This window comes from Ceratotherium simum, chromosome 12 (genome assembly GCF_057802395.1).
Source record: "Ceratotherium simum simum isolate JZ-2026a chromosome 12, ASM5780239v1, whole genome shotgun sequence".
NCBI lineage: Eukaryota > Metazoa > Chordata > Mammalia > Perissodactyla > Rhinocerotidae > Ceratotherium > Ceratotherium simum.
Window position 1 is genome coordinate 66,822,120 of NC_141911.1, and position 15,871 is coordinate 66,837,990.

The 15,871-nt window shown below is 34.7% G+C and overlaps 1 protein-coding gene across 8 annotated transcripts in view; it reads left to right on the plus strand.

The window, feature by feature from the left end:
• ZGRF1 (zinc finger GRF-type containing 1) overlaps nt 1-15,871 on the plus strand; it is a 61,070-nt gene that overhangs the window by 14,954 nt on the left and 30,245 nt on the right. For 7 of the 8 annotated variants that reach the window (XM_087437718.1, XM_087437716.1, XM_087437722.1 and 4 more), the window contains 6 exons: nt 2,971-3,044; nt 4,896-4,961; nt 7,271-7,354; nt 8,973-9,158; nt 14,189-14,291; nt 14,382-14,479. In XM_087437718.1, the coding sequence (XP_087293844.1) occupies nt 2,971-3,044; nt 4,896-4,961; nt 7,271-7,354; nt 8,973-9,158; nt 14,189-14,291; nt 14,382-14,479 (611 nt within the window). The remainder of the gene's footprint in view (nt 1-2,970; nt 3,045-4,895; nt 4,962-7,270; nt 7,355-8,972; nt 9,159-14,188; nt 14,292-14,381; nt 14,480-15,871) is intronic. The other variant, XM_087437717.1, reaches the window with a different exon arrangement.

The window sequence follows — 15,871 nt, forward strand, 5'->3', positions numbered from 1 at the left end:
TTGCTTATGGTATGTTGCCAATAGCATTTTTTAAAGAAAAACAATATTATAGAACACATTAGTAAATATAGTAAATATTATATACGTATGAATGTGAATGAACAATGTACTTTATGATACTCTCAAAGAAAAGTTAAAATTGAGCTCTTATTTGAATATCTCAAGGGATTCCTGAGAAAAATAAGAATAAATTATTGTACCTACTGAAATGTTTCTTTAAATGTAGTTAAATTTTATGGCAATTGTTACAGTTTATTTTCTAAAAAATTAAAAATAAGGAAAAAACTTTAGTGAAAAATAAATATGGGTAGATATATAATGTCATATAAGGATATAGTTTCATAATATGAAGATTTAGGAATTACAGAATTTAGTTTTGGAAAATCTGTTTTTTCTCATCGAGTTGAAAAAGAGGATTACAGTTGATTCTCATTATTTGCAGTAGTTATGTTCTATAGAGTCACTGCAAACACTGAATTAGTGAACAATGAGCCATTGCTTTTAGGGGAAATATAGGGTGAAGTTCCTTCAGATATCTGGTCAGAGCATTTTTATCAACCGATCAATACAAAACCTTGTTTTATGTGTATTTCTATTTAAAGACATCTTATTTAATATTTTTTGTTGATTCATTGGCATTGAATTCATGGCCAATAGCACTGTACTTCGTGCCTGAAAGAAACTCATCTAACACACATAGTTTCTCCCTGAGGGACCTCACAGCCTTCTTGCATGTAGGAACACTAGACACCACTATGCTTAGGGAGCATTTTAAATAGCAAAATCACCAACAAAAAGCCCCAAAACACAAAAAATTTACTAAATAGACCATGAAAAGGACACTTGTTTATAGTATGAGAGCTCAGGAAATCAGAGTGTCACCTTGTTCTCCCTCAGCTGGGCATGTGTGTGTCAGGCAACTCATCTATTTGTAGCTCTTCATGTCTGCAAATAACCTCAAAAACAGGATATTGATTTGAGAGTTCCAAATAAATTTTAGTGAGTAGGCAGAATCTGTGAGTAATGTGGATTGACTATTTGTTTTCTGATAGAAATATATTTCTCTAAAAAGGAGTAAGTTGGTTTTCTTGAGACAATGTGAGAAAATTGAATCTATTTATTGGAGTATAACAAATGACCATGGAGTTGAATACAGAATTAGAGGGGCTGGCCAGGTGGTGTAGTGGTTAAGTGTGCGCGCTCTGCTTTAGCAGCCTTGGTTTCTCAGGTTTGGATCCTGGGCGCACACCATCGCACCACTTGTCAAGCCATGCTGTGGTGGCATCCCTTATAAAGTAGAGGAAGACGGGCATGGATGTTAGCCCAGGGCCAATCTTCCTCAGCAAAAAGAGGAGGATTGGCAGCAGGTGTTAGCTCAGGGCTAATCTTCCTCACACACAAAAAAATGGAATTAGAGAAGAATCAGTTTTCTAACCAATTTAGGATGTGTCAAAGTGTTAAAAAACATTTTGTCCAGTATGTTGAAGTTTTTGTGAGATGATTGACTATATCTTAGAAATGTTAATTTACAATTTTTTTTCTTGAGTAAAGACAATAAAGGAAAAAACATCAATTTTCATTCAGTGCCTTTTTAAAGCTCTTTTTAGAATAACATGAAGTTCCCAAATCCACTTATTTTTGTTTCATTTAATGTATTCTGAATTTTAACAGGAAAATAATGAAACCAGAAATAACAATTGGCTAAGAAGGAAGTTTACACCAGATATAGCTATGATTTTTTTACAGTGATAATCACTTTAAAATTATAGTTTTCTTGGTGACTTCAGAAGAAATTAAAATTATTGAATATGCACTTTTTCTTTTAAGAAAAAAAATCCTATTTTTAAACAGATACCCGATAAGGTGATATGGTCTGGCCGCCCTGTCCTTTCCGTCTGCAGACTTGCCAACTTTTCTGTCTCAGAGTCTTTATACCTGTTCTGCCTTTGCCTGAACACCTGTACCCCTGGCATAGCTGGTCTTTTTCCTGTCTTCAGGTCTGGCTTAAATGTTACTTCCCGTGAGAGATCTGTCCGATCTTTCCGATCAGCCCGTCTAAAGTTATTTTCTATCATATCTAACTTTGTTATGAAACCCTCCTGTATCACAGTCTGAATTTATCTGGTTTATTTGTTTATGTTCAGTGGCCCTCCCTTTCCAAGAGATCTTATTTGTCTTGTGCAGTGCTCTTTCCCCAGTGCCTGGCACACTGTACTTAGAAAATAATTGTTGGGGCCGGCTCCGTGGCTTAGCGGTTAAGTGCGCGCGCTCTGATGCTGGCGGCCCGGGTTCGGATCCCGGGAGCGCCCCGAGGCACCACTTCTCCGTCCAACGTGAGGCCGAGTCCCACGTACAGCAACTAGAAGGATGTGAACCTATGACATACAACTATCTACTGGGGCTTTGGGGGGAAAAAACTGAATAAATAAAATCTTTAAAAAAAAAAAAAAAAAAGAAAATAATTGTTGAAGTTTTTTCCCCAAACAATAGTCAAATGGATTTAAGATACATTCGGAAATAGCATTAAGTGCTTTTTCCTTTTCTGTGTTTGCACACAGCAACAGTGTAATGGTGGTCTTGGCTTTTTTGCTTCTAACAATTAGTTAATATTTCATTTTTACCATTTTTAGTATAGGTTATTAGCTGTTGACTCAGTATTTATTTTTCAATTAGTTTGAAAAAAAGAAAAAGAAAAGGAAGCATTCCTACTGTTGACTTAGAAAGTAACCAAAAAGGCTTCCTTTTTTTTTTTTTAATTTTTATCATGAAAATGTTTGAACAAACAGAGCGAATAGTACAGTGAATTCTCAGATACCCACAGTCCAGATTCAACATTATCAAGACTTTGCCTCATCTTAAAATTTAAGTTATATTCCTTGTTTCATTCAGTTTTAAAAGTAAGTTTAAAAAAATTTTAGACCACTATTGTATGTATGATGAATAAGATCATTTGATTTTTGTCCATTATAGCTAGGAAACAACTGACTACAGCAGTTTCACAAGCTTTACCAAAGTCTCCTCATCTGAACCAGGATTCTCAACAGGTATATGTATTTTTTCCTATCAGTATATTCTTTTATTTTGATATAGAATGTCCTGTAATTTGTAATGAGATTATAGTAATACGGATGGTCCAACCTTTTAGAGTTCATGACCCCTCCTTGTATCTCAATAATGTTGTCATTGCATCCCTTGGCCAAAAGAAATACCTAGCAGCTCCATTTATTAAGTAGTTAGTAGCATTAAACAACTTAATAAGTATTATGTCCTAGTAACTTAGTAAGCATTTTATTTTTATTTTTTTCTAGTTTTATTGAGATGTAATTGACATATAATGTATCAGTTTAAGGTGTACAACATAATGCTTTGATATATGAATATGTTGTGAAATGATTACTATAAGCATTTTATTTTTAAATAAACACAATTACTAATGGAATGTGTGCACTCATTGGGCACTGTACAACTTCTCAAACCTTGGATTAGTTTTCTTGTTCCACATTGATTTTCGCGTAGTAATTGATTTTTATCATAGCAATTTCCGAAAACCCAGCTTCACAAAGATATGATATCATTGAAAGAAATGACGTGAGATCTGATGTTGAAACTAACTACTTTGGGCTAGTAGTTCAGTCAGTGTCCGAGAGATGCTGAGTGACACTGTATTTCCCTCAAATTTAAAACATCTTGTGGAGCCCTGTTGAGTTCATTGTGGCACCCCAAAAGTACCTCGTGGCACAATTTGGGAACTATGGTAATAATATAAAAAATAATAGTATTAACTAGGATGAATTGAAATTCTAGACTAAATCATCTAGATTAGTGTTTCTCAATGGGGATGCTATTAGCATTTTTGAAGGGACAATTCTTTATTATATGGCACTGCTCTTTCTAGCAGGCATGTTTGGAAGAAAAGAAAGTGAAATGTTTCATTTGCCCCCATTTTGTATTTTACTCTATTTTCCATGTCATCAGTCTTTTTTTCTCTTAATAATCTTGATTTTTTTCCTTCTTTTTTAAATACAGAAAAAAGTGAAGAAAAATAAAACTTACTGTACCACCCAGAGATAATTATTAACATTTCCAGCATTTTTTGGCCTGTTTTTAAAAAAATAGTAGATTGATGTGTACAAATAGTTTTATATCCTTTCCCCTTAATATCATATTGTATTTTCTCACATTATTAAAAACTCTTCTTAAATAGATCTTTTAAGGGTTACTTACCATTCTATCCTATTTATATCTTATGCTTTGGACAAACAGTTCCCTATTTTGAACATTTAGATTATTTCCAGCATTTTGCTATTATAAGTTAAAGTTTAGTAAATTGTTTTGCACATAAATCGTTTGCATTTTAAGTTATTTCCTTAGATTTGATTCCCAGAAGTGGAAGTGATAACTTGAAAGGCTAAGAAAAACTTTTTTAGGTTCTTGATATATATTGTCTAATCTAAAAATCTTTCTGGGGCTGGCCCCGTGGCGTAGCGGTTAAGTGCGTGCGCTCCGCTGCTCGCGGCCTGGGTTCGGATCCCGGGCACGCACTGACGCACTGCTTCTCTGGCCATGCTGAGGCCGCGTCCCACATACAGCAACTAGAAGGATGTGCAACTATGACATACAACTATCTACTGGGGCTTTGGGGAAAAATAAATAAAATTAAAAAAAAATAATAAATAAAAATCTGTTTTATAATATGAATAGTTATTTCACTTCATATTTACCAGTACTGTTAAGATTTTTAAAAATTCTTGCTAAGTGATAATAGTGTTTAATCAACATTTAGTTTTTATTTCTTTGATTATTATTGATGGTGTCCTTATATTTCTTATATGTCTAATAGAAATTTATATTTTCTTGTGTAACTTACTATTGCCTTTTGGTTTATCTTATATTAGTATTCTATTCCAAAGATTATAAAAGAAAATGAAGATGAACCAAGTGAACCACTTCAGTCTTTGCAGGTGAGTTAACTTTTAAAATGTAAAGTAGCCAGAAATTATATTTGTATATATATAGGTATGGCGTATAATTTTATGTTTGTATTGTCAGTTTTCAAACTCATTTATAATTAGTTACCCCTTTATACTCGTTTAGATGAGCCAGCTGTCTTTTGTATAAATGTCCTGTGTAGTCAAGAAAATTTGGTTAAATAACAAATCTTTTATCATGAAGCTAATTTTGCAAATTTGCAAGCATTGCCTAATCCAAGAATTGTCATTGACAATTACAGCTGCAGCTGAAGCTCTGTTGCCTAAAAGAGGACAAAACAAAACAAACAAAATCCATTTTGTGGTGGCTCAACCATTTTCACCCTTATATACAAGATCAAATGTATAAATTCATAAAGAATCAGCAACTGTATAATTTAGCTTACAAATGATCAAACTTTGTTTTTTTTTTTTTTTTTTGCCGAGGAGGATTTACCCTGAGCTAACATCTGTGCCAGTCTTCCTCTGTTTTGTTTGTGGGTTGCCACCACAGCATGGCCACTGACAAGTGGTGTAGGTCCATGCCTGGGAACCAAACCCGGGCTGCCGAAGTGGAGCGCGCTGAACTTAACCACTAGGCCACAGGGCTGCCCCCTCAAATGATCACATTCTTACTGGTTTTTTTTTTCACTTGAAAAAAATAGGGTTTAAACTTTTTCAAGGACAGTTATCACAAAGTATAACCTGCAAATAAACACTATCACTTTTTTTTCCTCCAGAATGAGTTGCTGTTTAAAATAAATGTCATATAATGTCAAATAAATAAAATAAACATATTTTTAAAAAATCTGTTGTAATATCACAGTAATGAAAAAGGTCTTACAATCTCTTGCAAAAAACATTATTTAGGGGCTGGCCCGGTGGCATAGCAGTTGAGTTTGCGTGTCCCGCTCCCATGGCCCAGGGTTCACCAGTTGGGATCCTGGGCACGGACCTACTCACCACTCGTCAGGACATGCTGAGGCAGCGTCCCACATAGAAGAACTAGAAGTACCTACAACTAGGATATACAACTATATACTGGGGCTTTAGGGAGAAAAAAAGAAAAAGAGAAAGATTTTCAACAGATGTTAGCTCACGGCCAATCTTCCTCAAAAAAAAAAGCCTTTAAAAAATTATTTAAATCTTTTTAGCATTAATATAGGAGAGTATTTGTATTTTGGTAATGGCTTTCTTACTACAACTCTCTAAAACAACCTCTTCATGTATGCTGATGATAGAAGGAACTTTCAAAACTTAAAGTTAGGGTGCTCTTTGAGGATACACATAATGCCACCTCCATCTTATTTCTGTAAGTATAATTAGCTACACATACCCAAGGAGCTATTCCAGCAGAGAAAGTACTATGCCAGTTGATTTTTTAAACTCACTATAATAGAAAATTCTAAATATGAGTTGAATGTTTTCAAGAACTACTTGGTTGGCGATTGTACTTGTATATAGTGTTATTACAGGAAGGTGACCATTACTTGAAGAAATACACTACTTTACCTCTTCTGTCTATTGAGGAAATTTTTTTTCTCCATATTTCTCAAGCATAAAAAATTGCTTTTAGGGACCAGCCCCAGTGGCCTAGTGGTTAAGTTCAGTACTCTCTGCTTTGGTGGGCTGAGTTCGGTTTCCAGATATGGACCTACACCGCTCTGTTAGCAGCCATGCTGTGCTGGCAGCCCACATACTAAAAAAAAATAGAGGAAGATTGGCTCAGGGCAAATCTTCCTCAGCAAAAAAAAAAAAAAAAAAAAGAAAAAAAAATTACTTCTACAGTTGAATTTATTTTCTAAGTCTGTCTAATTCATCTTAGAAATTGTGGTTATTTTATATAGTTACTTGATGAGCTAAAAATGACTAGTTGCTATTGTCTATATCTTGTGTTTTGTGGTTTCTAGAAGATAATTCATTCTTTAAACTGTTGCACTGTTTATAATTTTTCCTTGTTTGATTTCATACTAATTTTTGAATTAAATAATCTGCATTAACATAAGTATTAGGTTTGATGGATGATTTATTATGTACTCAACAATTTCTTCTAGTGTTAAAAAATTCGGTTAAAATTTTAGAATTCTAATTTTCTAATATACTGAATTTTACATTGATTAGCGGAGTATCTTATCTGCTAGATCACTCTTTGCTGGGGTGGCTTCTTATATGTGTGTATAGAGAGAAGCAAATGTATCTTCAAAGGACAAACTTAGCTTTAAGTTTTGGGAGTATTTTCCAAATACTCATGAATCACCTACAAAACTATTCTAGCTAACACACTTATTGATATTATATTCTAGTTCTTTTCCTTGGGAGGTGAAGAAGAGACTGCTTTTCTGGCTGTTATTCCTAAACAAACAGAGAGGAAAACCTGTGACCCTAAGGTAAATTTTGTGAAGAACATTGATTTTCTAAGCCACTGTGTTTTCCTGCTGTTTTTTACACAACTATCAGTGTTTTCATAGGCAGAAGGTTAGTGAGCATAAAGAATTAACCTGGTTTTAAGAACAAGAGGAACTAATGACTCCTCCCTGTTTTTTTGGCGCGGGCCCTCTCTCTGTCACTAATGAACTAGTAATGCAGTGTATATGCATACATAACCTAGGGGGTGGACACGAAGATGTGTACAGTACAATCAATGAATGTTCTGTGGAGGACAAAATGAAGACCTTTAACTTTTGGTAGTCTACTGCACGCTTCTACCTCTGACTGAAGGTATAGAAGCATACATAACCCAAGCTCTTAAGTTGTCCTATCTGCTCCCCATCAAAAATTGATAGAGACAACAGCATATAAATGGTTGGGTTTTGTAAATAGTGATTCTATTCCTAAAACCTAATAGACCTCTGGAAGAGATCTACATAGAAGCATAGAAAACAAGGCATCTGTTTGTTTGTGGAGAATATGTATTCCCCATCAAACAAAGCAGAAATATACAGTCTTTAACAGTTGAGACTTTTTTTATTGAAATGTATATGTTTTAAAATTCAGAATAATATTTTCAACAAAAGTCCTGTATAAGAGACATTTTAGATTTGATTTTCCTTTCGAATGTGTAGTTTAAAATCTTCATTTTTAAATAAGAGAATATTCAGATTTTATATTATTGTCATTTTGTTAATTTATCAGTTAGAAATGAATTCATCCTTTGTGTCCATTCCTTTAGTTATATTAGCAATCTTATTTTTCCACATTTTGGGTAGGCTTTGTCACCTTGTGTGGAGTAAAAATCCTGGAACCCTCAAGGGGGCAGCAGAGAAAGCCATTTGAAGCCTGAAAGCAGACCAAGTCTCTGAGGGGATGAAAGCACCTCTCGAGGCACACATCTGTATCGGAATCACACTCTTAGGCCTTTGTTCTCAGAGCAAGAGCATCAGGTCTTCTGGGAGGCAGAGAGCCCACCATCCCTCTTGTGTTAAACCTGATAGTTTACAAAACCCTTAAACAAAGGAAAATGCTTCCTGTGTTCCTTCCCTTTCCTCCCTTCCTATTATATGTTTATCAGTTGCCTCCTATGTGCCAACAATGGTGTTAAATGCAGGTGCTACCCTGATGGAACAAAAAGGCCTCTCCCTCAGGGGCTTTACAGTACAGTTAGTATACAGATAAGAAGGAACATCATGGTAGTATAATGTGGTACGTCTACAATGGAAAGTTGTATAATGTGCAGTGGAAACAGAGAGAAAGGAGCCACTGTGGCTTTCTGGCTTAATTAGTCCATTATTACTACACTCCTTATGCTCATAATAAAAAAATTCGTACTTATTTAGTTGAAATTGAATTCAGTTAAATCAACGCACTTTAAATTAGTTACCCTTAATGTATGTTTTAGGATAATAGGAGTATTTCCCGGTTTTCAGTAGTAGTCCCTTAGTAATTATTTACATTAAGTAATATTTAATAGAAAGCTGAATTATGTATTATTTTCTATGTATATATACATTGTGAATATATATGTGAATATATACTTACACAATATTTATTTTAATACTTTACCTATAGCCTGTTGAGTTTCAAGGGCACCAAGTGAAGGGATCAGCTACTAGTGCTGTGATGGTCAGAGGACACAGCTCACAGCTAGAATGCAGTCAGTTTCCAGATAGAATTGAATATGAAAATTGCACGACAGACCCTTGTTTTTTGACACCAAAGTTGCCTAGCACTTGTATGCAGATTGACTTCTTGCAGGTAAAAATATTTTTATAGTTGCATCCTGCCAAATCATTTTCTTTATGTCAATACTAAATTTTGTAAAAAGACTATATTTAGTACAGTTGTAAGTTAAAAAGGAATTTAGTAAATTGACAAGAAGCATAATATCTCAAATCAAACTAAATAAGGCAAAACTGTTTTATTTGAAAGATTTTCTGCCTTTTTTAGGATCAGGAATTTAAAGGATTACTTTTCGCTTCAGAGAAGACTGGGAATTTATGACAAGAGCAGATAGGTTACATATAGAAAATATGATTAACAGTTAGTAGATTGTTTTTCTTCTACTATTCCCCGCCCTAGGTATGCACCAGGTACCTCTCATTGCTACCGAATGGAGGTCATGGAGAGAGAATGATATGCATGTATTTGAAACAGTATCTGTTTTTTTTTTTTTTTTTTTTTAAGATTTTATTTATTTATTTTTCCCCCAAAGCCCCAGTAGATAGTTGTCTGTCATAGCTGCACATCCTTCTAGTTGCTGTATGTGGGACGTGGCCTCAGCATGGCCGGAGAGGCGGTGCGTCGGTGCGCGCCCGGGATCCGAACCCGCGCTAAGCCACGGGGCCGGCCCGAAACAGTATCTGTTAAAGAGATTAAAATTTTTTTTCCTTTTTTGTTAAAGCATAATGCACGTACAAAATAAGCGCTCAGAATGTAAGTGCACAGCTCAATCTTTACCACAGAGTGATCACACCCATGTAACCTCCACCCTTAGGAAATAGAGCGTTACTGGCATCCCAAAAGTACTCCTTCTGCCTCCTTTCAATCACTACCCCTTCCATTCTCCCAAAAGTAACCACTATCTTGACTTATAACACCAAATGTTAGTTTTGCTTTTAAAACTTTGTATAAATTAAGTAATACACAGTGTATTTTTGGTGTCTGGTGTCTTTTGTTCAATATTGCAATTTTGAAATTCATCTGTGTTGTTGCCTGAGGCCGAAGTTTTTTCATTTTCATTGCTGGTGTAGCATTCCATTGTATGGGTACGCCCCAGTTTATCCATTCTTCAGTTGTTTGGGGTGTTTGCTTTCGGGGGCTATTACAGACAGTGCTGCTGTGAAGATTCAAGTACTGTCATGAACATGTGCACACATGACACGCTTCTGTTAGTTATTCTTCCTAGGAGTCACCAGATATGTCCATCTTTACTTTTAGTAGGTAATGCCAAAGTGCTTTCCAAAATGGTTGTCCTAGTTTACATTTCTATCGAGAGTGTGTGAGTCCCCATCACTCTACGTCTTCCTCAGTACGTGGTGCTGACAGTTTTTTGTTTTGAATTTTAGCTATTCTGGTGGGTATGTAGTGGTATGTCAGTGGTATTTCATTGTGATTTTAATTTGCATTTTCCTGCCTAACAGTGAAGTTGGGACCTTTTTCGTATGCTTCTTGGCCTTTCCTGTATCCTCTTTGAGGAAGTGTTTGTTCGGGGTTCTTTCTCAGCTTTTACTTGATGTGCTTGTCTTTTTTATTAATTTTTGGAGTTCTTCATGTATTTTGGATATATACTCATTGTCACTTGTATACTTTGCAAATATCTTCCCCAACTCTGACTTATCTCTCACTCTTAATGATGCCTCTTGATGAATGGAAGTTTATAATTTTGAATACAATTTATCTGTTGTTTCCTTTATGATTAGTGCTTTTTTGTCTTAAGAAGTCTTTCTTTACGCTAAGGTCATGAAGATATTCTCTCATATTATCTCAAATAGTAAAGTAGGAGCTTTACTATTTTACCTTTCACATTTTGATCTGCAATTCACTTGTAATTGATTTTCGTGTATTGAGATAGGAGTGAAGGTTCATATTTTCCATACGGACATCCAGTTGACCCAGCACCATTTATTGAAAAGGCTCTCTTTTCTCCATTTCTTTTTATTGCCCAGTTTGCCATAAATCACATGTCCGTATATTTGAGGTCTGTTTTTGGTTTCTATTCTGATTCATTGGTCTGTAGTTTTAGAAGTCTTATATCTTATAAAATATGCATTTCATGTATCTTTAAATCCTCCCACCTTGTTCCTAGCTTTTTGCATTTCCATATACACTTAGATTTAGCTTAACAATTTCCATACATACATATAACCATGGTGGGGATTTGATTGGAATTTCATTGTCTGTATGTGGGGAGAATTGACATTTTTACAATATTATTGATATATTTTCAATATAGTGATAATATATCCCTCTATTTCAAACTCCTTTACCTTCTCCCAGTAATGTTTTATAGTTTTGATATAGATGTTCTCTATATATTATTTGTATATTTGATTTGTGGGACTTCTTTCTAATTAATTTCTAATTAAAAAAATTAACTGTTATTTTTCCTAATTTATTAATGTTTTGACTTTGTTTATGATTTTTTCCAGAAATAAAATTTTAATATTTATGTAATCAGATCTATTAGTGTTTTCTTTTATGGTTTCTGGTGCCCAGAATTCTTAAGTCTTAATTTAGTGCTTTTTATTAATAAATTTTGATGCTTTCATTAATTGTTATCATGGTTGTATACTATCTTTAGCAAGAGCTAATGATTACAGTGGCTGTGTTAAGTAAAATAAGTTATATCTGAATTCCTTCTTAATGTTCTCCCAGACTCCTATTATAGCTATATCATAATTTTTAGGTAGATATTCAGCATTTTCATTATTATAAATGTTTTAATATTTTCACTACTGAGCCAATTAGTATACTTTAGTTACATTTTCTTTCTTTTATAATTTTTGGGTTTTTTCTTGGTTTATAATTGTCCCAGTTTTTAAAATTTGCTTAGTGTTCTTTGAATATTGGGGTAAAGATTTCCTACATCCTCTAAAAGCTTTATAAAATACTCTTCAATAAAGGAATTCACACAAACTTATCAGATGATCTTTCTTAGTTCCATATTTTTCCTAGGCCCTCTTTCCTAGGTCCTCCATCTGTCTGCTCCAATCTGACCATATAGTTCACATCCTGCCATGCCTTTGCCTCTCTCCTAGCTTGGGTTGCCTGTATCTTGAACGCCATGTCTTTTTTTCTTTTTTGCTGGAGTACATCTTGAGTACCTCCTAAGAAAGAGGGCATGGGAGATAAAATTTGGGGGACTTTGCATGTTGAGATGTTTTTATTCTGTTCTCATGCTTGATGATAGTTTGGCTAAGTATAGAATTTGGATATGATCTGCTTTTTTTTTCTTTTTAAATTTAACAGTGCTTTCTCCTTCTAGAAGTTTTTAGCATCTCTTCTTTATTCCTGGTGTTCTGAAATTTCACGGTGATGTTTCTTCCTTCCTTCAGGTTTTATTAATACTGTGTACTGGGTACTCAGTGAGTCTTTTCATCTTGCAGATACAAGGCCACCAGTCCTATAAAGATGTTTTTTAAATCGTTTCTTTGGTAATTTCCTCCCCACTGTTTTCTTAGTTTTTCTCTTTCTAGAACTTTTATCAAATGTTTTTGGCTCATTGTATCCCTTTTTCAGCAGCTCTTTTGGACTCCAGTTCCTAAGCATTTCCATGGTTATTGGGGTCAATTGTTTTACCTCTTATTGGGCTTACTTCAGTTTGGCTTTCTTCCATATTGCCAAGTCTGTGCTCTTTCCCCATCCTCTTAATATTTTTTTTTTTGTGAGGAAGATCAGCCCTGAGCTAACGTCCAATGCCAATCCTCCTCTTTTTGCTGAGGAAGATAGGCCCTGGGCTAACATCCGTGCCCATCTTCCTCTACTTTATATGGGACGCCACCACAGCATGGCCTGACAAGCGGTGCCTCGGTGCGCGCCTGTGAACCCCGGGCTGCTGCAGTGGAGCGTGCGCATGTAACCGCTACGCCACCAGGCTGGCCCCCCATCCTCTTAATATTGTATCGTTATTCAGAGTTACCATTGTTTCTTAGTTTCATCAAAGATAAAAGATGTTTCTGTTTCTCGTTTCCTATGTTTTTTGAGAGGAAAATAAATTCTCTGTATTGAAAAAGAAACTTATGTCCATTTGTTTTATTTCTAATTATTTTCACATACATCAGTATGGTTGTGTTTTATATCCTGAGTGTATAAAAAAATATTCTGGGGCAAAATGACTAGACCCACCACGGAGATAAGAGCTTTTTGGAACAAGTATGACAGATTGCTTGCACTGAGCAGTCTCTGAACTTTAAAAAATGTTCTATATTTCATCAAATTCTAAGATACTGTCACTGATTGTAAGAAGCACCATTATATTATATACCAAGAAAGAAGAGCAGTCAATTAACATTACACAATGCTTTATCACTTAGACTTTTTTATTTAATAAAATTTTCTTTTATCGTGGTAAAAAACACATCATAAAATTTACAATTTTATTTATATCTTAACCATTTCATGTGTACAGTTCAGTAATGTGAAGTATATTTACAGTGTTATGAGGCAGATCTCCAGAGCTTTTTCACCTTCACTTAGATTTTTAATGTTATGTTTATTTTGAAAGAAATCTTTTAGATTTATTTGGGCATAGGTTTTTATTGTATATCACACAGCTTTGTTTTCTTGCCTTTCTGTGAACACAATACTTTTTGTCCAGTGCTAAGTCATAGTGTAATCTTTTTGAAGACATTTAAACAGCAAAATTATTTAACATAGCTAATATTAAAGCACAAACTCATATTTAAGTCATCGTTATATGAACAGCGTGACTAATTTGCATGTAATTGCACATAAGCAGGCAATGACAACTGTGTCACAACTGTTGTCTGTGGTAGAGAGATGTAAAAATGCCATCCCTTTTAAGGTGCATCCCTATTTCAAAGATGTTAAAATGTAGGCAATGTGAGTCGTAAGAATTGATGAAATATTATGTACTCTGCTTTCCCTGAATGGAATTGGCTTCATAACATGTAGCTTTCTATTTTTCTGTCTCAAGTTATAACCATAAACTGTGTGTGCATATATATATAGAGAGAGAAAGATAATAAAAGATATAAAGATATAGATATGTACACACACACTTCTTTTTTACTAAATAAACTGATAAATGGATCTCTGTTTCCTAGTTCCCAGATGAAGAAAACTTTCCAAAAGAAGGTACTAACTTTAATATTGAAGACAATTTTCAGGTGATAGCTGAGTCTAATAAGGACTCATTTGAAAATGAACGTAAGTAAATTGTGAGTAAAATATAACATTAAAAAGTTATTTGACATTGAACAAACTGTTATGTAAGATCCATCCTTTTTTTCCCCACAGCAATTTTAGATTTCCCTCCTAAAGATTCAGAACATTCATATCATTATCTGGATTATAGTTTTAAATCAGCAGAGAGGACTTCATGGGAAGCAAATAAGGTATAATGTAAACAAAGTTTTAATAGTTGGCAGTAAAAAATTTTGGTAGTCTTATAAGAAATGAATCTTAAAATCTGAAAAGATAAAAATCTTAAGACTGGATGATTTTTTTAAACATGACGAAGAAAGTTTATCAACAACCACCGTTATTTTAGTGATGAAACGGCAGAGTAATTTCTGTTAGAACACAAATAAATATAAAGTCCTTCAGAGGGTTGTAAGTGCTATGTTGAACTTGAAGCTGTGTAAGGGAGATAGGGAGGGCAGATGGGGGTAGAGTTCTGTTTTGTCCGTATAGATGAAGTAAGTAAGGCCTTTCTGATAACGTGACGTTGGAGTAGAGATCTGAATGAAGAGAGAGATCCGTGCAGCTATCTGGAGGAAGAGCATTCCAGGCCCAGGGAATAGCAAGTGCAAAGGTTTTGAGGTGGAAGAATGCTGGCCAATTTGTAGAACAGCCAAGAGGTTGCCATTGAGTGAGTGAATGAGTGAAGGGAGGGGAAGGAAGTGAGATTGGAGAGGAGGTGAGGGGCCTGATCTTGCAGGGCAGCTGCCTAGGACGTTGTAAGAGCCTCCTTGTATGTTGAGAGATACTGGGAACCATTGGAGTTGTAATGAGAGGAGTAATAATGATTGAACTTACGTTTGGAAAGAACTCTGGCAGGTTTGTAGAGACTGTACTATGAGGACAGGGTATAACACTCAGTATTGCCTATTGTTATTTTTATTGAAGGGGCAATGCAATCTAGACTGCCTAGGTTTGAATCTCAACTCTGCTGCTTATAAGCTGGATGAATTTAAGCGAATTTAATTGCTTAACTGCTCTATTTCTCAGTTCCCTCAGTTGTAAAATAAGGAAAATGAGAGTACCCACCTCATATGGTTGTGGTAAGGATCAAATAAGTTAAAAATATAAAGTGCTTGGAACAGTCCCGGACGCATAATAAGACCTCGATAATAGAGTAAAACTATTATGGTGATGATTGAATTGTAATTTCCCATTTGTTTGTCTGTTTCTTCTACTAGACTGAACCCCTTGAGTGCAGGGGCCATGAGTATTCATCTTCTCCTCCTTAGCTCCTAGCACAGTATCTGGAATCAAGTGGCTAATCAAGAAAATGCTTTAAAATTTATATATAAACTTTTATCTTCGTTGTGATTCACTCAAAAAAGAAATACACACACAAACACATCTTAACAAGTTCAAACCAATCAGAAGTGTATAAAGTTACAAGTAAAAGCACCCTTTCCCCCTAATTCTACCCCCATTAGAAACCACTGGTAATAGTTTGGTGTGTATTCTTCCAAACTTTTATTCTTTTATTCTGTTCTCATACAAATATGTGTATTAAATGTGATCATCATATTAGATTTTTAAGGTGATTAATTTCT